At 37.7% G+C, this 26066-nt stretch overlaps 1 protein-coding gene across 1 annotated transcript in view; it reads left to right on the top strand.

Annotated features, from left to right (window-relative positions):
• The first annotated feature begins 547 nt into the window (after positions 1-547).
• LOC124236086 (cytochrome P450 2C19-like) overlaps positions 548-26066 on the top strand; it is a 78528-nt gene continuing 53009 nt past the window's right edge. Inside the window, exon 1 of the mRNA XM_046654759.1 lies at positions 548-763. Within this exon, the coding sequence (XP_046510715.1) occupies positions 650-763 (114 nt within the window). The 5' untranslated portion in view covers positions 548-649. The remainder of the gene's footprint in view (positions 764-26066) is intronic.

Genomic DNA, 26066 nt, shown 5'->3' with positions numbered 1-26066 from the left:
TTTGCATTTTCTTTCCATTTCCCAGCTCTCAAAACTGTATGGCCCTGTGTTTACTCTGAATTTGGGCTTGGGGCCTGCCGTGGTGCTGCATGGATATGAAGCAGTGAAGGAAGCTCTGATTGATCTGAGAGAGTTTTCAGGAAGAGGTCATTTCTCAGCAGGTGAAAGAGCTAATAAAGGAAATGATAAGTGTTTGTGTGCATATTCAGTATTGGTAATGGGGGTGGGGAAACATGAATTTAAAGATTTTCTCAGGAGAGCTTTGCCCAGCCCCAAGGCTGCCAAGTATCAGCTTCCTCTTTTTTTTTTTTTAAAGATTGGCATCTGAGCTAACAACTGTTGCCCATCTTCTTTTTTTTCTGCTTTTTTTCCCCTAATCCCCCGAGTACATAGTTGCGTATTTTAGTTGTGGGTCCTTCTAGTCGTGGCATGTGGGACGCTGCCTCAGCATGGCCTGATGAGTGGTGCCATGTTCCCGCCCAGGATTCCAAAAGATAAAATCCTGGGCCACTGAGAGGAATGTGCAAACTTAACCACTTGGCCACGGGGCCAGCTCCCAGCTTCCCCTTCCTTGACAAGAATCTCCCTTTCAGTTTCTCTTTCCCCTCGGATAGGAATAGTATTCAGCAATAGGAAGAGATGGAATGAGATGCATCACTTTTCCCTCATGATCCTGAGGAATTTTGAGGTGGGAAATAGGAACATTGAGGATCGCGTTCAACAGGAAGCCTGCTGCCTTGTGGAAGAATTGAGAAAAACTAAGGTGAGTGATTCCATACTCTGTGACTCTGATCTTAACAGTCTGCTCTCTTGTATAACAACATCCTTGAAAATATTTCATGGGTAGCCAAATCTTTCATTATGGGTAGTGGCTACCAGCCCTCAGGTAGAGGAGGGAGCGTATGTAGCAGGGAGCCAAGAGAGCTCTTGTGTGTATGTCTGCTTGTTGTGTGTGTACAATCATGACTGTGCATCCAGTGTGGGTATACAAGGTTGTTTAATCTTATTCTGTTGTTTATTTTCAAGTCATGGCATTATAAGAGTTGAAAGTTTTGAACCTCAGTTTTCAAAAGAGTTAAACAGCATTGTTTCTTCCATAGCATAACTGTGGGTTACCCATATCAGAACTTCTCATCAGTGAATACTTGTCAAGTGAGAATAACCTTGCACATCCTTATATTGATGAACCAGCTGACATGTGCTTTCACATAATTAGACTATAATTGTACTGTCAGGCTCACTGACAAGTCTGAGGGTTTCTTTCAATGTCCCTGCCTACACGTTACCAGTAATGGTGCTACCTATGGTTTGTAATTTAATATATGGTTTTAATTGCTTTGGCATATCTTTGTGCAGTACTCATCAATTATAATGTTTGCATGAACAAAGTATGATTTAAAAACTGTCAGCATGAATTATTTCATATTACCCATTTCTCACTATACTGAGTTACACATTTTGTGAATATATATTCTACAGCACAATTCTGCGAAATACACAAATACCAAATTGTATGATGATTTATTTAAGTAGACTTCAACTATTATTAATCCCTATCACTGACTGTAATTGGTTATGTTTCCAGTTTTGCTTAACTTTTTCCCCTTCTTTATTGGATTTTGTGTTAAAATTTTATGGTAATTATGTACCTCCCACTGTGAGCTCTGCTAACCTATGAAGTGCTTGTTACAGTGACTCTCATTTTCTGCTTGGATTCCAAATTGCCCTGTTTATCTCCATTTATCTCCCAAATGAAGTGAAAGGAAAGACTGCAAGTCACATTTTACCTGTGAATCTCTCTCTCTCTTGCACACATCCCCTCGATGTTGCAAATAAGTCTACAATAAAACTGTTTTTGAAAGCTTAGACCCTGGAATATGTAAAGGAGCCTGCCATAGAAGCAGATAACTCTACAGATTTCCCGTTATTCAATACCTTATTGTTTCCTCACATTATTTGTTATTCAAGTCACCTTTAAATAAATTTATAGAAGTGAATTTGGGGTCTTTTTATGTATAAAGTTTATTGACCATTTGATTACAATTTCATTTTTCAGATCCCCATGAAAAGAAAACCTTTCCTCTGCTTTAATTTACCTATAAAATAACAGAATTAACCAAAATGATGTTTAAATTTTTGAACTTATTTTATTGAGGTGTTATTGGCTTATAACATTGTGTAAATTTCACATGTACATTATTATCTGTTTCCATATAGTTTGCATCCTGTTCACAACCAATAGTCCAGTTTTTATCTGTTACTGTACATATATCCGCCTTTATCCCTTTCGCCCTTCCTCCAGCCTCTTCCCTTCTGGTACCCCTAATCTGTTCTCCTTATCCATGAGTTTGTTTATCTTCCACATTTGAGTGAAATCATACAGTGTTTACCTTTCTCTGTCTGGCTTATTTTGCTTAGCATACTACCCTCAAGGTCCATCCATGTTGTTGTAAATGGCACAGTTTTGTCTTTTTTCATGGCCAGTAGTATTCCATTGTATACATGTACACTATATGTTCTTTATCCATTTATCTGTTGATGGGCACTTGGGTTGCTTCCCCATCTTGGCTATTGTGAATAATGTTCACAATATTGTGACTAATGACTAGGATGCATAAATCTCTTTGAATTGTTGATTTCCTGTTTCTTTTGATAAATACCCAGTAGTAGGATAGTTGGATCACATGGTATTTCTATTTTCAAGTTTTTGAGAAATCTGCATCCCACCGGCACTGTATGAGGGTTCCCTTTTCTCCACATCCTCTCTAACATTTGTCATTTCTTGTATTGCTAATTATAGCCATTGTGACGGGTTTGAGATGATATCTCATTGTAGTTTTGATTTGCATTTCCCTGATAATTAGTGATGTTTAACATCTTTTCAAGTTCTTGTTGGCCATCTGTACATCTTTTTTGGAAAAACTTATATTCATATGCTCTGTGCATTTTTTGATCAGGTTGTTTGTTTTTTGTTGTTGAGTTGTATGAGATCTTTATATATTTTGGAAATAAATCCTTGCTGGACACAGGATTTGCAAATATTTTCTCCTAGTTGGTGGGTTATCTTTTTGTTCTGTTCATGGTTTCCTTCTCCTTGCAGAAGCTTTTTAGTCTGATGCAGCCCCATTTTTAAATTTTTTCTTTTGTTTCCTTTGCCTGAGTAGACATGGTATTCGAAAAGATACTGCCAAGACCAATGTCAAGGAGTGTGCTGCCTATATTTTCTTCTGCGAGTTTTATGGCTTCAGGTCTTATATTCAAGTCTTTAATTCATTTTGAGTTAATTTTTTTGTGTATGGTGTAAGATAATGGTCTACTTTCATTCTTTTGCATGGAGCTGTGCAGTTTTCCAAACACCGTTTATGGAAGAGACTCTCCTTTCTCCATTGTATGTTCTTGGCTCATTTGCTGAAGAATAGCTATCCATAGAAGCACGGTTTTATTTCCAGGCTTTCAATTCTGTTCCATTGATCTGTGTGTCTGTTTTTGTGCCAGTACCATGCTGTTTTTATTACTATAGCTTTGTAGTATATTTTGAAGTCTGGGATTGTGATCCCTCCAGCTCTGTTCTCTTTTCTGAGGATTTCTTTGGTTATTCAGTCTTTTGTAGTTTCATGTAAATTTTAAGATTCTTTGTTCTATTTCTGTCAGGAATCTCATTGGGATGCCATTGGATCTGTATATTGCTGTGGGTAATGCGGACATTTTGACTCAGTTTATTCTTCCAAAGAATGAACATGGAATATCTTTCCATTTGCTTATGTCATCTTCAATTTATTTCAATAATGTCTTATAGTTTTCAGTGTAAAAGTCTTTCACCTCCTGGGTTAAATTTATCCTTGTTATTTTATTCTTTTGGTTGCAATTGTAAATGGGATTGTATTCTTTACTTCTCTTTCTGCTAGTCCATTATTAGTGTATGGAAATGCAACTGATTTTTGTATGTTGATTTTTGTACCTGGCAATTTTGTTGTAGTGGTTGGTTATTTCTAATAGTTTTCTGGTGGATTCCACACACTTTTCTGTGTATAGATTGATGTCATCTGCAAGCAGTGAGAGTTTTACTTCTTCTTTTCCAATCTTGATCCCTTTTACTTCTTTTTCTTGCCTAATTGCTCTAACACTTCGAGTACTATGTTGAATAAGGGTGGTGAGAGTGGGCACCCTTGTCTTGTTCTTGTTCCCAGAGGCATGGCTTTCAGGTTTTCACTCTTGAGTGCGATGTTGGCTGTGTGTTTGTCATATATTGCCTTTATTATGTTGAGGTTCTTTCCTTCTACACGCATTTTATTTCAAGTTTTGGGAGTTAGGATATCATTTGGATCTTGTCAAATGCTTTCTCTGCATCTGTTGAGATGATCATGTGATTTTTTTATTTTTTATTTTGCTTATGTGGTGTCTCACGTTCATTAATTCACAGATGTTGAAACATGCTTGAATCCCTGGAACAAATCACTCTTGATCATGGTATATGACCCTTTTAATGTATTGTATCAATTTGCTAATATTTTGCTGAAGATTTTTGCACCTACGTTCATCATCACTATTAGCCTATAATTTTTTAGTTTTGGTCGTTCTTGTCTGGTTTTAGAATCAAGATAATGTTGGCCTTGTAGAATGAGTTAGGAAATGTCCCATCCTCTTAAATATTTTGGAATAGTTTGACAAGGATAGGTATTAAATTTTCTTTGAACGTTTTGTAGAATTCAGCAGAGAAGCCATCTAGTCCTGGACTTTTGTTTCTTGGGAGGTTTTTGATTACTGTTTCAATCTCCTTACTTGTGATTGGTCTATGCAGATTCTCTATTTCTTCTTGATTCATTTTTCGGAGATTGTATGATTCAAAGACTTTATAAATTTCTCTAGGTTATCCAATTTTTTGACATGTAAATTTTCATAGTATCTCTTAAAATCATTTCTATTTCTGTGGTATCGATTGTAATTTCTTTTCTTTCATTTCTGATTTTATTTGAGTCTTTTTTTCTTAATGAATCTGGCAAAGGGTTTGTCAATTTTGTTTATCTTCTCAAAGAACTATCTCTTAGCTACATTGATCCTTTGTTTTGTTTTTTACATCTCTATTTAATTTATTTCTCTTCTGATTTTTAGTGTTTACCTCCTTCTACTGACTTTGTGGTGGTTTTCCCCACCTCTTTCTAGTTTTCTTAGTTGTGGTTTAAGATTACTTATTTGAGATTTTTCTTGTTTGTTGAGGTAGGCCAGGGTTGCTATAAATTTCTCTCTTTGTACTGCTTTTGCTGCATACCATACGAGTTGGTATGCTCTGTTTCACTAGGCATGCCCTCCTACCTGAAACAAAAAGGAAATGGTTTACAAATGTTTACAAAGCCTTGATCCATCAGATAGACAGACAGAAAAACTAGAAAATTTCAGTTATATATCAAAATAGGTTAGCAAACAGTTAATTATAATCTAAAGGATAAAGGGAAAGAAAACATCAAAAATAAGTGTAACCTGGGGCTGGCCCCGTGGCAGAGTGGTTAAGTTCGTGTGCTCTGCTGCAGGCGGCCCAGTGTTTCGTTGGTTCGAATCCTGGGCACGGACATGGCACTGCTCATCAAACCACGCTGAGGCAGCGTCCCACATGCCACAACCAAAAGGACCCACAATGAAGAATACACAACTATACAATATACTGGAGGGCTTTGGGGAGAAAAAGGAAAAAAATAAAATCTTAAAAAAAAAATAAGTGTAACCACTTTAATTTGGTCACAAACTCACAACACAAATAAAAATAATTTGTGACAACATAAACATAGATGGGGAAGTGGAAAGGGATGGAACCTGTATAGTGTAATGGAGATAAGAGGCTATCAGAAAAAGGAATATCTCATCTATGAGATTATTTATACAAACCTCATGGTAGCCACAAAGCAAAAAATCAGAGCATAGTCACAAATCATAAATACAGTGAAAACTATCACAGAGAACCACCAAGCAGAAATGGCAGGCAGAAATACAAGGAAAAAGAAACAATAAAAGTAAAGAACTGGAAAACAAGAGATAAAATGGCAATATGAAGCCCTCACATATCAATAATCACTCTAAATGTGACTGGATCGAATTCGCCAATCAAAAGACACCGAATGCTGGATGGATTAAAAACAATACCGAACAATATACTTCCTCCAGGAAACACATCTCAGCCCTAAAGACAAACATAGGCTCATAGTGAAGGGATGGAAGATGAATATCCGAGCAAATGGCAAGCAAAAGAAAGTGGGTGTGGCCATACTTATACCAGACAGAGCAGACTTCGAGATAAAAAAGTCAATGAGAGACAAAGAGGGGCAGGGTATAATGATAAAAGGGACTTACACCAAGAAGACATAACACCTGTTAATATATATGCGCCTAACACAGGAGCACCAAAGTATATAAAGCAACTAGTAACAGAACTAAAGTGAGAAATTGACACCAAAACAATAATAGTAGGGTGCCTTAACACCCCACTTACATCAATAGGTAGATTATGAAAACAGAATGTTAACAAGGAAACAGTGGCCCTAAATGAAATACTAGACCAGCTGGACTTAATAGATATATTTAGAATATTTTGTCCCAAAATGGCAGAATAAGCATTCTTCTCAAGTGCACGTGGAACATTCTCAAAGATGGACCACATGTTGGGAAACACGATGCTTAAATTTTATTTATTTTTAATTTTTTTCTTGAAGATTGTCACCTGAGCTAACATCTGTTGCCAATCTTCTTTTTTCCTTTCCTTCTTCTTCTCCCCAAGGCCCCCCAGTACATAGTTGTATATTCCAGTTGTAAGTGCCTCTGGTCATGCCTTGTGGGATGCCACCTCAGCATGGCCTGATGAGTGGTGTCATGTCCTCACTGAGGATCCAAACTAGTGAAACCCTGGGCCACCGAAGCAGAGCACACAAACTTAACCACTTAGCCATGGGGCTGCCTCCTATTCTCATTTTTATATAAAAATTTTTTTTATTGTGGTAACATTGGTTTAGAACATTGTATACATTTCAAGTGTACATCGTTATATATTTCAATTTCTGTGTAGATTACACGATGTTCCCCACTCAAAGACTAATTACGATCCATTATCACACACATGTGCCTAATCACCCCTTTCACCCTTCCCCCTCCCTCCTTCCCCTCTGGTAATCACAAATCCAATCTTTGTTTCTATGTGTTTGTTGTTGTTTTTATTGCTGCCGACGAAATGAAAACATGAACACCGGTTGCTGTGCAGTAGTCTTCTCCCCCTCGAGCTCCTTGAGCTCTTTATTATTATAGCCTCTAAACAAAGCCGGCCTTTTGCCAAAGCGGTGAGTCAGCGACCTAAACCTGCGCAAGCGTCCCACAATAATGACCTTTCCCCTACACATCTGTTCATAACAGGTTCCTTCATAATGTTTCAAACTCCCAAGGTCCCAGGCTTGCTCCTTTTGAGAAGCTGATAAAACATTCTTGTTTGCAAGCAATGTTTTCCCTGGGGCCTTGTGAGTTCACCAGGCAGAACATTCTGTTTGCAGAAAAGTCCAGCCAGTCTTGTGGATGCCTCACGTGCAAGAACAACCACAATTCATGCCAGGTCTCCTTCATTTATCTTCTACTTATGAGGGAGATCATATGGTATTTGATTTTCACCCTTTGACTTTTTCACTGAGGATAATATACTCATGGTCCATCCATGTTGTCACAAATGGCTGGATTTCATCATTTCTTATGGCTGAGTAGTACTCCATTGTGTATATATACAACATCTTCTTTATCCATTCATCCCTTGATGGGTACCTAGGTTGCTTCCAAGTCTTGGCTATTGTGAATAATGCTGTGATGAACATAGGGGTGTATGTATCTTTATGCATTTGTGTTTTCATGTTCTTTGGATAAATACCCAGAAGTGAAATAGCTGGATCATGTGGTAGATCTATTCTTAATTTTTTGAAGACTCTGCATACTGTTTTCCATAGTGGCTACACCAATTTACACTCCCATCAGCAGTGTATGAGAGTCCCCCTCTCTCCACATCTTCTCCAACACTTATTGTTTCCTGTCTTGTTAATTTTAGCCATTTTGATGGCAGTGAGGTGATAGCTCATTGTAGTTTTGGTTGCATTTCTCTGATAGCTATGATGTTGAACATCTTTTCATGTGGCCATTGGCCATCTGAATATCTTCCAGTGATTTTATTGCTTTTTCCTTTTTTTTTTTTTGATAATTTTCTTATTCCTTTTTGTGGTCTTCTCTTTCCCACTTAAATAAATCACTTTAGCATTTCTTGTAAAACTGGTGTCTTGGGGCTAAACTCCTTTAATTTTTGCTTGTCTGGGAAACTCTTTATCCCTTTTCCATCCTGAATGATAACCTTCCCAGGTAGAGTATTTTTGGCTGTAGCTTTTTTCCTTTCAGCACTTTAAATTTATCATGCCACTCCCTTATAGCCTTTAAGGTTTCTGCTGAGAAGTCCACTGATAGCCTTATGGGGTTTCCTATGTATGTAACTTGTTTCCTTTATCTTGCATATTTTAGGTTTCTCTCTTCATTTTTAATTTTTGACATTTTAATTATAATGTGTCTTGCTGTGGACCTCTTTGGGTTTATCTTGTTTGATGCTTCCTGTGCTTCCTGTACCTGGATGACTCTTTCCTTCCTTAGGTTATGAATGTTTTCAGGTATTATTTCTTCAAATAGATTTCTGCCCCTTTGTCTCTCTCTTCTCCTTCTGGGTCACGTATAGTATGAATGTTAGTGTGGTTGATGTTGTTCCAGAGGTAACTTAGACTGTTCTCATTCTTTTTAATTCTTTTTTCTTTTATCTGTTCAGCTTGGGTGATTTCCTCTGGTCTTTAGTCCAGCTCACTGACCCATTCTTCCGTATCATCTACTCTGCTATTGAGTTCCTCTAGTGAGTTTTTCATTTCCAGTATTATATTCTTCTTCTCTGATTAGTTCTTTTTTATATTTTCCAATTCTTTGTTGATGTTCTGACTGTGCTCATCCATTCTTCTCCCAAGATCAGTGAGCATCCTTAGGACTTTTTGTTTGAAATCTTTGTCAGGTAGATTGTTTATTTCTCTTTCAGTTAGTTCTTTTACTGGAGTTTTGTCCTGTTTCCTTACTCAGAGCATATTCCTTGCCTCCTGATTTTGCTTCTTCTCTGTGCTTATGTCTGTGTATTAGATGAGTCAGCTATGTCTCCTGATCTTTGAGAGGTGGCCTTATGTAAGAGACACCTTATGAGGCCCAGCAGTGTGCTTCCCTCTTGTCACCAGTTCCAAATGTTCCAGGAGTGACTCTTGTGTGGGCTATGTTTGTCCATCTGTTGTGGCAGGGTTACTCTTGCTGCAAATGCCCAGGGAGACTAGGCTATCCCCCTGGCCAGCTGGTTGTAATTTTCAGCAGTGTGTGGCTTCTCTGCACCCTTCTCTTTTTTTTTCAGGCAGGCAGACCCCCAGCACAGTTGGCTGCAAAGTCTAATAGCACATTCTTGTTGCAGTTTTTCTGTTAAGTGAGTAGGCCCCCAATATGGCTGGTTGTGAGGCTCAGGTGCTTACAATTGCTGTAGGCCTCCAGCCTACAAGGCTGTTGTCAGTTCTCTCAAGATTGCAGCTGAGTGGGGCTAGCACCAGGCATTGGAGTGCTCAATTTTTTCAGGCTCTGGAAGGTGGGACTGATCCCCTATGTGGCTGTTTGAGAAGCACAAGTCTTCTGCAGCTGACATCTCCCACCACCCATAGGGTCACACACACACTGTCAACACAGTCCTTCCCTGTGTGCACATCCTGATCCCCTGAAGTAGAAGCAGTTGCCTCACAGCAAAGGCCCCACACACTCCACCTACTCATCACACATGGTCTGCCCCACAGAAGCAGACCCACTTGCCTTGTTTCAGAAGATCCAGGAACCCAGCCTATGCAGGCCTATAAGTTGCCTGAGGGCCTGCTGTTGGATGGGGCCACTCCCTAGGACAGGCTGCCTGCCCTGGCTGAGCTGGATTAAATTGATGCTCTAGTGGGTGGGGCAGACCCTGGGCTGACAGGCCAAGGGGAGAACTCCAAGGGCACCTGCCAGAGTCTGTGTCAGCATTCTTGTAGTAGGTCACAATAATGTCTACCACCAATATCTCAGTCCCTGGAGAGGTCTCACCTCTCTCCAAGTAGCACACAGAGCCTATCAGGTGAGTTTCTTTTCTCCAAACGACTGTCCACCTTTCTTTCTGAGGATTTTAGTTTGCTTTCCAAAGTGGGTGAATTTGTACATGGGCCCTTTAAGACCAAGCTTTTTTCCTCTTATGTCTGATAGCTCTTTTGGGGGTATTCCCCATTGTTGTTAGTAGCCAGCAAAGCCAGATATTATGAGACTCTTCTCAGTTGTGCTGAGTCCAAAGGATGCTTATAGCAATAATGCTCCCCCACTCAGGTCCCCCACTCCTCCAGGAAAGGCTGAACACCATAGGATTGCTTCTGGCCATCCATGAGACACCATGGTTAGTGAAGGCAGTTTTTTTCCTCTCCAAAAAGGAATTTCTGCCTCTTCCACCTCATTCAGCACTGTCCCCTGTTGCAGGGATTCTTTTCATCCAGTTTTCAGTTCTCTCTCAGGGATAATTGTTCCCAGAGTAGTTGTAAATTAGTTGTGTCCACAGGAGGAGGTGAGCTCAAAGTTTGCCTAAACCACCATCTTGACACCCCTCTCAGGACCATGATATTTAAATTTCTTATAATTTTTACATCACAAAATACTACGCTTCTTTTGGTTTTTTTTTCAGTTTTAAAATTCTTGGCTTATGGGCTGTACAAAAACAAGTGGCAGACTGGATTTGCATGGCCCATGGTTTGCTGACAACTGGTCTAAGACAACTTTCTGCAGTGATGGAAATGTTCTATATTTGTGCTGTCCAGTAAAGTGGCTACTAGACACATAGGCTTATTGAGTGTCTGTAATGTGATTAATGCACCAGAAGAGCTAAATTTTTATTTACTTTTAATTAACTCAATTTAAATATAAAGAAAAATCTGTGGCCTATAGCTACTGCATTGGATAGCATTTCTAATTTTATTTTCCTAATATGGGGTTAGAAATCCCTCATCCACAGCTTTGCAATACTAAAACTCCTGGAAATATAAATAAAATCTAAGGTTGGTGCAGTTTCATTGGACGGTCAAAACCTGACTTGAATTGAAGTGAATCGTTTATATTCTTACTTATTCCACTTTGAATATTTTTATTTTGCTCAAAAATATCCATGTGCTTGATTATATGGCATCACTCTACAATATTTTGGCAGTATTATAAATTCTATAGTGTATACATAATACTCCTTTTTAAAATATCAAACAATTCTGAAAGTGGAAATACATTAGAATCCATAGGTTTCGCATAAGGGATTGTATATATATGCCTTGAAGAAACCAAATGTTCAATTTTAATCAGCTGAAGCAGAAAAGTAGGAACAGGATAAAATTTTCTGCCTAGAGATAATCTTGTGATGGCTGATAAAATGTTTTTGGGAAAGGATGACTTCCTCTGAGTTATAGAATGGTCATTTGTATTTTATGTGCCCAGTTTATGCCTCTGTCAGTGGATAAAGGGGGACTACTGTATTTATTTTATTTCTATTGAGTTGTATGACTTCATTATATATTTTGGCTATTAACTCCTTATTGGATATATGGTTTTCAAATATTTTCTCCCACTTAATAGGTTGCCTTTTCATTTTGTGACTCACTTCCTTTGTTGTGCAGAATCTTTTTAGCATGATTTAGTACTGTTGGGGAAGGTAGCCAAGTAGATGTGACTCACCTTTTGACTTGAGAGCTGGACCCAGGCAACTGGAGGCTCTTCTCCCTTCCCCTGTCCTTGGAATGTGTGCTCTGCTTGCCTTTACCGTGCTAGCAGCTCCCCATGGATACAACTCAGAGATAGTGATGTGGTGTTGAGACCATCTGGACTGGGTAAATGACTGAACCCAGTTAAGGACTACTGTGTTTGTGATTTAATCCAGTTAAGGCTTCTCTATAAACTTTTAAGATTTGGTGGGCGGGTATGGATAATTACTGATCTTGTGGCCACCCAAGAAAAGCTTATAAGTAAGTTCCCTTGCTTATTAAACCTGCAACCTACCAATCACCTGGAATGGTCTGCCTTTTTCTTCAGTCTCTCCTTGCCCTCCACATACAAAGACCAGTTTCAGATTATACCTGGGAAGCTCCCAGGCCAGTTTCATGCACACGAGCTTCACTTGTTTATTACTGCTTTTATTGCTTGTGTGTTTGGTGTCATATTCAAAAAGTCATTGCCAAGACCAATGTCAAGGAGGTTTTCTCTTATGTTTTCTTCTAAGAGTTCTATGGTTTGAGGTCTTGCGTTTAAGTCTCTAATCCTTTTGAAATTAATTTTTGTGAGTGGTGTAAAATAGAGATCCAATTTCCTTTTTTTCCATGTGAATACCCATTTTCCAAACATCATTTGTTGAAGATCTATCCTTTCTATGTTGAGTGTTCTTGGTTCTCTTATCAAATGTTAATTGACAGTATATGAATGGGTTTATTGCTGGGCTCTCAGTTCTATTCCATGAGTCTATGTAACTGTTTTTATGCCAGTACCATAATGTTTTTATTACTAGAGCTTTGTAATACAGTTTGAAATCAGGAAGTCTGATGCCTCCCGTTTTGTTCTTCATTCTCAGAATATCTTTGATATTTGGAGTCTTTTGAAGTTCCATACAAATTTTGGGTTTTTTTCCTATTTCTGTAAAAATGCCACTTGAATTTTGATAGGGATTGCATCAAATCTATGGATTACTTTGGATAGCATGGACATTTTGACAATATTAATTTTTCCAATCCATGAACATGGGATATCTTTCCATTTATTTGTATCTTCTTTAATTTATTTTATTACAGTCTTATAGTTTTAAATATACAAATCTTTCACCCCCTTGCTTAAATTTACCCCTAAGTATTTTATTGTTTTTGATGCTATTGTACATGGGATGTTTTCTTCATTTTTTTCAGATATTTTATTGCTAGTAATTAGAAATATAATTGATTTCTTTATGTTCATTTTTGTATTCTGCAACTTTAGTGAATTTATTGATTAGTTCTAACAATTTTCTGGCAGAGTCTTTAGTGTTTTCTACGTATAAGATCATGTCTTCTACAAACAGGAAATTTTACTTCTTCATTTAGGATTTGGATGCCTTCTATTTGTTTTTCTTGCTGAATTGCTCTGGCTAGAACTTCCACTACAAAGTTAGCACTCTTGTCTTGTTCCTGATCTTTCACAATTGAGTATTCTAGCGATCTGTTTGTCACCTATGGTCTTTATTATGTTGAAATATGATTCCTCTATATCCCATTTGTAGAGAGTTTTTACCATGAAAGGGTGTTTAATTTTGTCAAATGCTTTTTCTGTGTCTATTGAGAGGCTATATAATTTTTATCCTTTCCTCTGATGCAGTCCTATACTTCACACAGGATTTCTTCACCCTTTTAAATTCTATTTTCTTTTTGCTCCTCTAACTGGCTAGTTTCAAAACCTTGTCTTCATGTTCATTAATTTTTTCTTCTGCATGTTTGAGTCTGCTGTGGAAACTCTGTGTTGAATTTTTCAATTCCAGTCTTTACAGTCTAGTTTCAGCAGATAAATACCTTCTCCTGTTCATTCCCCAGGCTTATGGAATTATCTCCAGAATCAGAGTGGTATGAGGGGAAGTTGGGTTATGAGGCTGTTGCTGGGTCTGCTGTGGGTTCTGTTGTTGGTGGGCTTGTTATCAGGAGCTCAGAAAGGCATGGATTCCCAGGTGGATGGGACCACCTCTAATCAGTAGGGTGCTGTTGGGACAATGGTCTGCTTCAGGGTCCAAATTTGGTTCCACTGACAGCAGGCTTCTTATCAGGTGCATGGGTGGGTGTGCATCCTGGGAGATCCCTGGGAGGGCTCATGCTGGGTCACTGAGTTGCTCCCTGGATGGGCAGATCTGGCCTTGGACAGTGGCTGAGAGAGGCTGGAACTGTGTCCCAGTGCTGCTTTGGGTCTATAGACAAGATTGAGATATGCAGATTTGGTACTGGAGGAATGGATGGGCATGTCCTTCTCTGGGTCCCTAGGCAGGCTGGTCTGCTCCTTGACCATGGCTGTAGCAGTTTAAGCCTATTATAGGGTCCTTTCAGGATCTCTGGGGGGCAAAAATGGGATTGTCTCCTGCTGGTCCCTGGGTAGGCTGAACTGCTCTCTTACTATAACTGGAGGGACTGGAGCTGAGAATAGTGCCCTTTCAGGATTTCTGTAAGCAGAGGCAGGAGTTTATTCTGCTGGATCCCTCTGATGGCAGGGCTGGGATGGGAGGAGTTGTAGCCAATTTATAGTGCCCTTTTATAATCTATAGTCAGACTGAGTTTGATGGGCTTACCTCCAGGGTGTTCTTGTTTGTAATAGAGAGGCACTAGAGCTGGTTCTTGGGCCACTGCAGTGTTCATAGCCAGGACCAACCTCTATGTGCCTATCATTTAAGGTATGGGTGAGCATGACTGTTTCCAGCTCCTTTGGAATATGGTGACTGTGACAAGATCAAGGCCAAATGAGGCTGTATCCAAGTCCTTGAGGTATGGAGCTGTTTCTGGGTCTGTAACTGTGACCATGGTCAGGCAGTCAGCCTCCTGGGTGTGGAACCACCTTTTCAAAATGGCTTTCCTCAATTGTGGATTCTACCAGCGTTTCCAAATCTCCTAGCTGGACCCCAAACTTCAAACCAAAACACTTTTTTTCTGAATGGCTACCAAATTATTGTTGCTGAGGAGGGATATGAACAGGGCACTTCTTAGTCCATCATCTTATAGCTATCACTTCCCCAAATTTTATTAATATATGCCAATTGACAGTCATTTCTCTCTGCATGTTCTAAATAATGTTATTATTTTCTGGGTTAGCTCTCAGACTTTCCCTCTTTTGTACATAATGCAGTTAAAAAATTAAAGAATGTAGAGTCCAAAGAGGTCATTCTGGGCCTCATAATGATAATCAACAAAAAAGATAAAAGGGATGAGTCTCTTGGTTGAGTTCTTGGTTGAGTGTCACACAGAGTTACTTATGGTTTGTATGTTAAAGTGACAGAATTGCTTCCAGGAGTAGCTCCAGTCTGTAGGTAAATGACATCAGTGATGGTGAGGAATAAACATTAAGTGTTAGCAATCACGGCTCTGATAGAAAACACTAAATAAAAATTTGAAATATTATTACTTATTCTTTCACGTTTTATATTTAAAAAAATTAAGTTTGTATATATACAATATGATGTTTTGATATAAATATATAGTTCAATGATTACTAAAGTCAAGCTAATTAACATACTCATTTCCTCACATTCTTATCATTTTTTTGTGTGTGTGGTGAGAACGCCTGAAATCTACTATTCTAGCAAATCACCAGTATATAATAAACTATTATTAACTATAGTCATTCTACTGTACATTAGGTCTCTAGAAGTTATTCATTCTGTATAACTGCAACTTTGTACTCTTCGACCTAAATGTCCTCATTTCCCTATTATTTCATATTTCCAATTTGGCTTTATGTATAATATGCATTTTTCTCAGTGCTAATCATACATTCTGAGTATTATTGTTTTCCTCTAACAAGGACAAAATTCCTGCAAGATATTACCAGATTTTATTCCTTCTCAAGTTTATACTACATTGCTTTGTAATTAACATAAGAGCAAAGATAATTATATTCTATGGTCCTGAAATGATTAGTCTAGTGTCATCTTCAAAGAATGGACAACTGAATATTGCATACATGTCAAACTATAGTCGTTTCTTTGTTTCCGTTTTTCTTGAGGTGTGTGAAATGAGAAATAACATCACCCATTAAATTTCTCCAGGTCATATCCAAGAGGAAGCCAATTACATTTTGACATACATATTTAAGATAATGTATATGTGTACAGATGTTCATATGTATCTATACATATATCTGTGCACAAGTATATATTTATAAATATATACATTATGTAAACATACACATACATAAGGGATTAAAAGTGGTTCTTTGTAAAGTTGGGCTCATATAACACATTATTCTACAACTTGCTGTTTTTCTTCTACACAATATGCCGGGAAAACCTCTAAGATATTGGAAACTTTGGCAAATGATTCAAAGAACAGCTTACAGAAGACAAAATGGGAATGGATGTTAAGCATATGAAAACAGATTAAAAATAAAAAATACAAATTAAAACTACATTACATACACCTTAAGCCATCTTGATTGGAAATGAAAATATGTTATGTTGGCAAAGGTCTGGGCAAACATAGAGTCCCGTACATTGATATGTAGCGCCTTCTTAGTGAAGTGAAGGTGAGGATCTTATTGAAATTTATAATCTCTCTTCCATTACCACGTTCCCCATTGTTCATCTTCTGATTCCCCTTACATTGGTTTTGGTAGTTTGCATGTTTTATGTTACTTAAACTTTCTCATAAATTCATGGGGTATATAGTGTTGGTATTAATGCCCATTACTGCTATAACAAATTACCACAAACTTGGCTTAAAAATACAAATTTATAATCTTACAGTTATGGAGTTCAAAAGTCAATATCAGTTTCACTGGGCTAAAATCAAGGAGTCAGAGGACTAGTTCCTTCTGGAGGTCCTAGGAGAGAATCTGTTTCTCTGCCTTTTCAGCTTCTAGATGCTTTCAGCATTCCTTGGTTGATGGCTCCTTCTTTGCATCACTCAGGCCTCTTGTTTCAGTTATAACATCTCTAACTATTAATTCTTATCCTCTTATCTCTCTGCTATAAGGACTATTGTGATCACTTTGGGCCCACTTGGATAATCCAGGACAATATACCCATGCCACGATCCTTAATGTAATCACATCTACACTGTTTATTTTATTATATAGAGTAGCATATTTGGAAGTTCCAAGGATTAGGATGTATAGGTGATGCTATGTTATGCATCTTGTTTCTTGTTAAAGGTCACAAAGATTTAAGTAGCAGACCCAGGAGATGAACCAGGGCAATCTGGGTGGAAAGTAGAGGTTGCTAACCATTTTACTATTAACCTTGTTGTATTTATTTTCCTCCACCACAATACACATTCCATGGTCTTTCCCAGTTGTCTGGCATAGGGTTAGTTACTGGTGGAAATTAGCTCAGTGATCTCTGTGGTCTGGGTAGGCAAACAGACCCAGTGTCTGCAAAAGCCACTATGGAAAAATTTCATCCTGCCAGGAATCTGTACTTGTGGAAAACTTTTGGAAATGCTGAAAAGTTTCATGGCAGAATCCACTAATGAGACACAAAGTCTCACTGTCCCTAGGTATCAGTGGGAGATGGTGGAGGGTGTTTTGATAGTTCAAGTGTTCTTAGCTCTTGCTTTCAGGCAGAATTTTTCAAGCACTCAATCTCTACAGGGAGAAATGTAACTTACCAGTAGCAATTCAGCATCAGCTATAGCAAAGTATGACACCCTTGACAAGTTTCATCCTGGAGTGTAGGAAGATACAAAAGCTGGAGTGGCTGATAACCTGAACATTCCCACTGTCGTGCTAGTGAACATGATGTGTACCATAGCAAACATCACTGAAAAACTTCTCAGTATTAAGAGCAAGAGCAGTTGATGCTCACACTTGCGAGAAAGATCCAGGGTGTGAAAATGAAAGCAATTCCATTAAAACACAAATAGAAGCTAAAATGCAATTAAAACTATTATGGGTGACTGAAGAAAGGCTCAGGGTCTTCACAATGAGCTCTGGAGCCTGAGCAGGAGTGAAATCAAGTCTCTTCAGGTCACTGGCTCAAGGCCAAATTCCTGGCAGCTTTCCTGGAGTAGGAAGGAGAACACAGGTGAAAACATGGAATTGAGAAATGGAGAGATTGTTGATGACCTACCCAAAGCATGCAGGAAAACTGAATTTCAACCCTTTGCTGGAGGAAGAAACAGTTTGGAAGTGGGGAAGAGAAATAGCTTGACTTTGCCGGCATGACTCTTTCCCCAAGGTGGCATAGCTGAGGGCTAAATATGATGGCCCATGATTTCTCCCACGGGGAAAGGGAGAGAGAGTGAGGGAATGCCTAGTTTCCTCAGATGTGCAAGATGCTGCCAAAGAGACTTCTTTTTTCTCTTGCAGCATCGAGAGTATTAAATTGGGAGCTCCATGACTCAGCAGTAGGTAGCAGATAAGGCATTAAAGGGATATAGTTCCTGTAAATTGTATACTTTACACCAACAGGAAGTTTGTCCATGAGCTGTGGAAAACCCCACTGACAGATCATCCAAAACGGCCCATGGGTGCCTCTAGTGTACTTCATGCCAAACCCACATCACCCCACTCTGCAGATGGCTCCCTGTTCATGCTCCCCAGGGGGATAGTGAGAGCTAGATTTTGTAGAAGTCTCAAGAGCATATGCAGAAGCCAAGCCAGTGTCTGTGGGCAAAGGAGAAGCTACAAACTTGAGCCATATTAACCATTTCAGGAAAGCAAAAGAGCTGCTATCAACAGCCAACCTGGTGCATTGTAGGATTGAGAGAAGACATATAAGCTTAAGAATAATGCCTCAAAAAGGAGGAACAAGCCTGGAGCAGGTGTATCCATGCAAGGTCTAAAAAAGCCTCAGAATCTTATCAGGACTGACGAGGTATTTCTACCTTGGGGGCAGTTAATAAAATTTAGGGGAGGTACATGGTACTTCAAATGCAAGTGCAATAATGCAAAACTCCAAGAAACACGAAAAATCAAGGAAACATGATATCACCAACAATAACAATAGTCTTAGAGTGACCAAATCGGAAGACATGGCTATCTATGATTTACTCAATAAAGATTCAAAACAGCTATTTTAAGGAAACTCAGCGAGCTACAATAAGATACAGAAAGACAATTCAACAAAATCAGGAAAATTATACGGGATCAAAATTATAAATTAAACAGATAGAAATCATTAAAAACAACAAACAGAAATATTGGAACTGAATAAGTCAATGAATAAAGTGAAAAATTCAATAGAGAGCATCACTAGCAGAATAGACAAACAAAAAAATATTACAGTAGAGGATAGGAAGATTGAAATAATCTTATCAGGGGGAAAAAAGAATGAAAAAGAGTGAAGAAACCCTACAAGATCTATGGGACACCATAAAAGAAATAATATCTTTATCATTAGAGTTCTAGAAGAAAAGAGAGGGAGTGAGGCAGGAAGCTTATTTAAAGAAATAACGGCTGAAAACTTCCCAAACCTGGGGAGAGATTTGGACATCCAAGGTCAGGCAGCTAATAGATCACTCTAATTTTTCAATCCAAAACAATCTTCTCCAAGACACAATATAATAAAACTGTCACAAATCAAAACAAAGAAAAAATCCTAAAGGCAGCAAGAGAAGAGAAGATTGTAACCTAAAAAGAACTCCTATTAGGCTATCAGTGAATTTCTCAGCAGAAACTTTTCAGGCCAGGAGAGAAAGTGATTATATTTTCAAAGTGCTAAAAGGAAAAGTTGCCACCAAGAATATTCTATCCAGCAAAATTATCTTTCAGAAATAAAGGAGAAATAAAGACTTTCCCAGATAAACAAAATCTGAGAGACTTCATCACTACTGGATCTGCCTTACAAGAAATGCTGGAAGGAGTTCTTCAAGCTGAAATGAAAAGGTGCTAACTAGTAACATAAAAACATATGAAAACATAAAAACACTGGTAAAGGCAAATATGTAGTCAAATTCAGAAAACTCTAATACTGTAATATGGTGGTATGTTAACCACTTAACTATAATATAAAGATTAAAAGACAAGAGTATCAAAAATAACTATAGCTACTACAATTTGTTAGTGAATACACAATATAAAAAGAGGTAAATAGTGACATTAAGAATATAAAAGATAGGAGTAAAAGTGTAGAGTTTTTGTATGCAATCAAAGTAAACAGCGTAAAAAGGCTGTTATATCTATGTGGCGTTATGTAAGTTTCATGCTAACTACAAAGCAAAAACGTATAGTAGATTCACAAAAGCGAAAAAAAAAAGGAATCAGAGCATATCACCGTGGAAAGTCACTACCTCATAAAAGAATGCAGCAAGAGAGTCAAAAAAATACAAGGGAATTACAAAATAGTCGGGAAGCAATTAGTACATTGAAATCAGTAAGTGCTTCCATATTTAAAATTACTTTATACATAAATGGATTGATTTCGCCAATCAAAAGGTGACAATGGCTGAATGGATTAAAAAAAAAAAAGACCCAAGTGTATGCTACCTATGGGAGACTCATGTCAGCTTTAAGTACACATATAGACTCAAAGTGAAGAAATGGAAAAAGATATTCCATACAAGTGGAAACCAAAAGAGAGCAAGGGTTGTTATACTTCTATCAGACAGGATAGACAGTAAGCCAAAAATGGTAACAAGAGACAAAGAAGATCATTATATAATGACAAGGGAGTAAATTCATCAAGAAGATATAACAACATCACAAGAAAAAATATTGTAACTATGGGTGGTGATGCATGTTAACTAGACTTAGTAGGGTGACATTTTGCAATATATTCAACTGCTAGATCATTATGTTGTACATATGAAACTAATATAATATTATATATCAATTATATCTCAATCAAAAAAGAAGATATAGGGGCTGGCCCCGTGGCTGAGTGGTTGGGTTCGCATGCTCAGCTGCAGGCTGCCCAGTGTTTCGTTGGTTCGAATCCTGGGCACAGACATGGCACTGCTCATCAAGCCATGCTGAGGCGGCGTCCCACATGCCACAACTAGAAGGCCCTACAACGAAGAATATACAACTATGTACCGGGGGGCTTTGGGGAGAAAAAGGAAAAAAAATAAAATCTTTAAAAAAATTTTTAAAAAAAAAGAGGATATAAAAATCATAAATATATACTCACCCAACATTGGAGCAGCAATATATTTTAAACAAATACTAACAGATCTGAAGAGAGAAATAAACAACAGTACAGTAATAGAAAGGGACTTCAATACTCCACTTTCAGCAATGAATGGGTCATCTACATCTAAAATCACGAGGGAACGTTGAACTTGAGCCATACTTTAGACTAAATGGACCTAAGAGAAATATAAGACATCCCATCCAACAGCAGCAGAATACACATTTTCCTCAAGCATGCACAGAATATTTTGCAGGATAGATCATATGATAGGCCACAAAAATGAGTCTTAACCAATTTTAGAAGATTGAAATCATACAAAGTATCTTTTTTGATCATAATGGTATGAAACTAGAAATGAACAACAAGAGGAATCCTGGAAAATCCACAAGTAGTTGGAAACTAAACAACGTACTTCTGAATAACCAATGGCTCAAAGGGAAATCACAAGGAAGATAAAAATATTTCCAAAACAATTGAAAATGGAAACACAACACACAAAAAGCTATGGGATACAGCAAAAGCAGTTCTAAGAGGAAAGTTTCTAGACATAAATTCTGATACGAAGAAAAAAGAAAGATCTCAAAAAACCTAACTTCACACCTCCAAAACTAGAAAAAGATAAACCAACTGAGACCAAAGTTAGCAGAAGGAAGGAGAAAACAAAGATCAGAATAGAAAAAAATGAAACAGAGAAGAGAAAAACAATAGAAAAGATCAATGAAACTAAAACTTGATTTTTTAAAAAAGATAAGCAAAATTGACAAACCTTTAGCTAGACTAAGAAAAAAGAGAGAAGACTCAAATAAATAAAATCAGAAGTGAAAGACAAGATATTACAACTGATATGACATAAATATGTAGGATTGTAAGAGACTACTATGAACAATTATATACCAACAAATTTGTTAACCTAGAAGAAATGGGTAAATTCCTAGAAACATACAATATACCAAGACTGACTCAGGAAGAAATAGAAAATATGGACAGACCAATAACGGGTAAGGATACTGAATCAATATAGTGTGAGTACCTAACAAGCTATTGACTGCTGAGCCATCCATTTCAAGAGCCATCTATCTAGAACAAACATATTGCCAGCTGTATGATGCAGCCACTTGCAAAACAAACAGATATCAACTAGACACCCCACATCCATAGAGTTCCCTTTTCAGAAAACTCTGGGAAACTTAGATAACTGACCATTTGGGTGACCCTGCCTCCAGTCTCCCTCACCCTGTTTCCCAGTGACTGAGTGACTGTGAAAAACCACATACACCAGACACTTGGACTCTAAGAAAGGCAGGACCCCAGGTCCTAACTATTTCTGTTTACATGCAGCTTAGCTGTGTGGCTCCCAGGCATGCCATGTAACATCCAAGATCTGTGAGTAATAAGTCTTGTTCCTCAAAATTTCCTGATGTTTCTTGAGAAGTTTATCCTGTGACCGTAAGAAGAACCACAAGGGTCAGTCTAGCTGCAAAATTAGCCCTGGTGGTGGAAATGTCTGGGGGGCTCAGTACAAGTAATACAAGTCCAGGTGAGTAATTCAGACATTCCCAGCTGGTAGCATCCTTATCAATAGGCTGGGATCAACATAAAAATAAGTATTCAAAAACCTCCCAACAAAGAAAAACCCATGGACAGATGATTTCACTGGTGAATTATACTAAACATTTAAAGAAGAATTAATGCCAATTCTTCTCAAATTCTTACAAATATTTGAAGAGGAGGGAACACTCTTAGACTCATTTTATGTTTGAGATCATTACCCTGATACAAAAACCATATAGGAACACTACAAAAAGAAAACCACATACCAATAAAGCTGATGAATATAGATAGAAAAATTCTCAACAAAATAGTAGCAAACCAAATTCAACAGCATTTAAAAGGATCATGCACCATGATCAAGTAGGATTTATCATTAGGATGCAAAGATGGTTCAATATATGTAAATCACTAAATATCATAAACCACACTAACAGAATGAAAGATAAAAATTATATGACCATCTCAATAGATGAAGAAAAAGCAGTTGACAAAGTTCAACATCCTTTCATGACAAAAACTCTTAACAAATTGGTTATAAATGGAACATACCGCAACACAATAAAGGCAGTATGTGGCAATTCCACACAGCTAACCTCATACTCAATGGTGAAAGGTTGAAAGATTTTCCTCTAAATCAAGAATGAGACAAGGGTCCCCATTCTCACCACTCTTAACATATTACTACAAATCCTAGCTAGAACAATCAGGCAAAGCAGAGAAATAAAAGACATGTAAATTTGAAAGAAGGAAGTAAACTTTTTAAAATCTGCAGATGATATAATCTTACAAACAGAAAATCCTAAAGACTCGTTAAGAAGATTTTAAATATAATCAACAAATTCAGTAAAGTTGCAATAGATAAAATCCACATGCAGGAATCAGTTGAATATCTAGATACTGACAATGACAATAAAACATCTGAAAAAGAAATAAAGAAAACAGTCTCATTCACAATAGCATCAAAAACAATGTAATACTTAGGAATAAATTTAAGCAAGGTAGGGAAATATCTGTGCCCCCAAATCTATAAGACATTGATGAAAGTAATTGAGGAATACACAAACAAATGGAAAGATAGCCCATGTTCAAGGATCAGATGAATGAATGTTGTCAAAATGTCCCTACTATCCAAACCTACCTATAGATTCAATGCAATCCTTATCACAATTCCAATGACATTTTTCACAGAAATAGAAAAATATCCTAAAATTTGTATGGAACCACAAAAGACCCGAAATAGCCAAAGAAATCTTGAGAGGGAAGAACAAAGGTTGAGGTACCACACTTGCTGGTTTCAAACAATGTTATAAGCATATGGTAATCAAAACAGTATGGTACTGACATAAAACAGACTCATAGAGCAATGCAACAGAATCAAGAGCGAGAAATAAATCTGTGTATATATGGTCAACTAGTATTTGACAAGGGGTCCAGAAATACTCAGTGGGGGAAAGGATGGTCTCTTTAGTAAATAGTGCTGAGAAAAGTGAATATTCACCTGCATAAAAATGAATTTGGACCTCCATCTTATATCACTCACAAAAATTCACTCAAAATGAATTAAAGACTTAAATCTAAGAGCTGAAATGGTAAAACTCCCAGAAGAAAACATAGAGAAAATGCTCCTTGACGTTGGTCTTGGCAACTATTTTTTAGATATAACACCAAAAGCACAAGCAACAGAGGCAAAAATATATAAGTGGGACTTCATCAAACTAAAAAGCTCCTTCACATGAAAAGGAAGCAATCAACAGAATGAAAAGACAGCACATAGAATGGGAGAAAATATTTGCAAAAAATATATTTAATAAGGGGTTAATATCCATAATACAGAAAGAGCACATACAAGTCATCAAAACAACAACAAAACAATCTTATTAAACATGGGCAGAGGAACTGAATAGACATTTTTCCAAAGAAGGCATTCAAATGACCAATTGGTACATGAAAAGATGCTCAACATTATTAATCATTAGGGAAATGCAAATGAAAACCACAACAAGATACCACCTGGCACATGTTAGAGTAGCTATCATCAAAAAGGCAAGAGATAAGCGTTGGTGAGGATGTGGGGAAGAGGGAATGCTTGTGCACTATTGGTCGGAATGTAAATTGGTATGTCCTCTATCAAAACCATTGTGGAGCTCCCTCAAAGAAATTAAAAATAGAGCAACCATATTATGCATCACTCCAACTTCTGTGTACGTAACCAAAAGAAGTAAAAACAGTATATTGTAGATATATCTGCACTGTGATGTTTATTACAGCATTATTCACAATAGCCAGGATATAGAAACAACCTAAGTCTCCAGCAATGGATGATTGGATAAAGAAGATGTGATAGATATATATATATATTGAATGTATATTCAATATGAGCTATGAAAATGAGCTATGAGCTCATTTTGAGCTGTGAAAATGAGCTGGAGACATACAGAAAGTGATTCAAAGATCTTGAAGGACAGGTGGAAAGAACAATTTAATCTTTTCTGTGACAAATTTTGTCCCTGGAAATAAAATCTCATGATCATCGCTTGAGAGGTCAGGTGGTTGAAGGTTGAAACCTCATGATCTCCAAACAGAAGGTTGCAGACCCAAGATAAAGAATTACCTAAATAGCAATTAATCTTGAGCTTCCAGAACTGGATCATCAGACATTTGATGTTTATGGGGGAGTATTTTTCAGTGAGCATTGTTCCCTTATGTCTCTGCAGAGAGTACTGCTTCCTCTGGGACAGGAGGATCCATTGCCTCTCTCCTCAGAACTTCCCCTTGGCTGCCAAGATCCTTCTGCTCCTCCATTCCCCATCCACCTTTCTCAGTGATCTAAAAGGAGAGTTCCTGGCAAGAGGATGTTATCAATCCCTCAGTTCCCCAAGAAGCTTGGGTGCAGCTGTCTGAGCCTGAGTCCTCACCTATGGGTCCTTGTCCTCCTTTTTGTCCTTGGTTTTTCCGTGGATATCCCCTTCCAGAAAATGGCAGTGAGGTACCTCCTAAGTTCACTCAACCAGACTTGCACCTAGTCATCAAAATCCTAAACTAAGAAAGCATCCTATCACTAGGTATCTTCTTGTTCAAAAATATTATTGTAAGCTGTTTATTTTCTTTCAATTAAAAATTTTTAGGTGAGTTGCTTTCCTCTTGCTCACTTTGCATCTTGTTAGTATTTTAATATTTCAGCATAGCTTTATTAAATAAACATCATATAAGTTATTCTCATTCTATTCTACCGTCTGGATAATATAAGTGGTAAATTTTAATTAGATAAGCCTAGGGCTGGCCCCGTGGCCTAGTGATTAAGTTTGTGAGCTCTGCTTCAGCAGCCCAGCGTTTCACCTGTTCCAATCCTGGGCACAGACGTAGCACTGCTCATCAAGCTATGCTGAGGCAGCATCCCATGTAGCAGAGCTAGAGGGACCTACAACTAGAATATACAGCTGTGACCTGGGGGGTGCTTTGGGGAGAAGAAGAAGAAAGAAAGAAAGAAAAAGATTGGTAATAGATGTTAACTCAGGGCCAATCTAAGAAAAAAAAATTAGTCGAGCTTGTCCACTCTTCCCTAAGTTAGAACACTTCAGCCACCAGACTAATCTAAAATATCAAAACATGCTTTCCT

The sequence above is a fragment of the Equus quagga genome, chromosome 2, assembly GCF_021613505.1.
Source record: "Equus quagga isolate Etosha38 chromosome 2, UCLA_HA_Equagga_1.0, whole genome shotgun sequence".
NCBI lineage: Eukaryota > Metazoa > Chordata > Mammalia > Perissodactyla > Equidae > Equus > Equus quagga.
The sequence above is the reverse complement of the archived record's forward strand: the minus strand, read 5'-3'. Positions and strand labels throughout refer to the sequence as shown.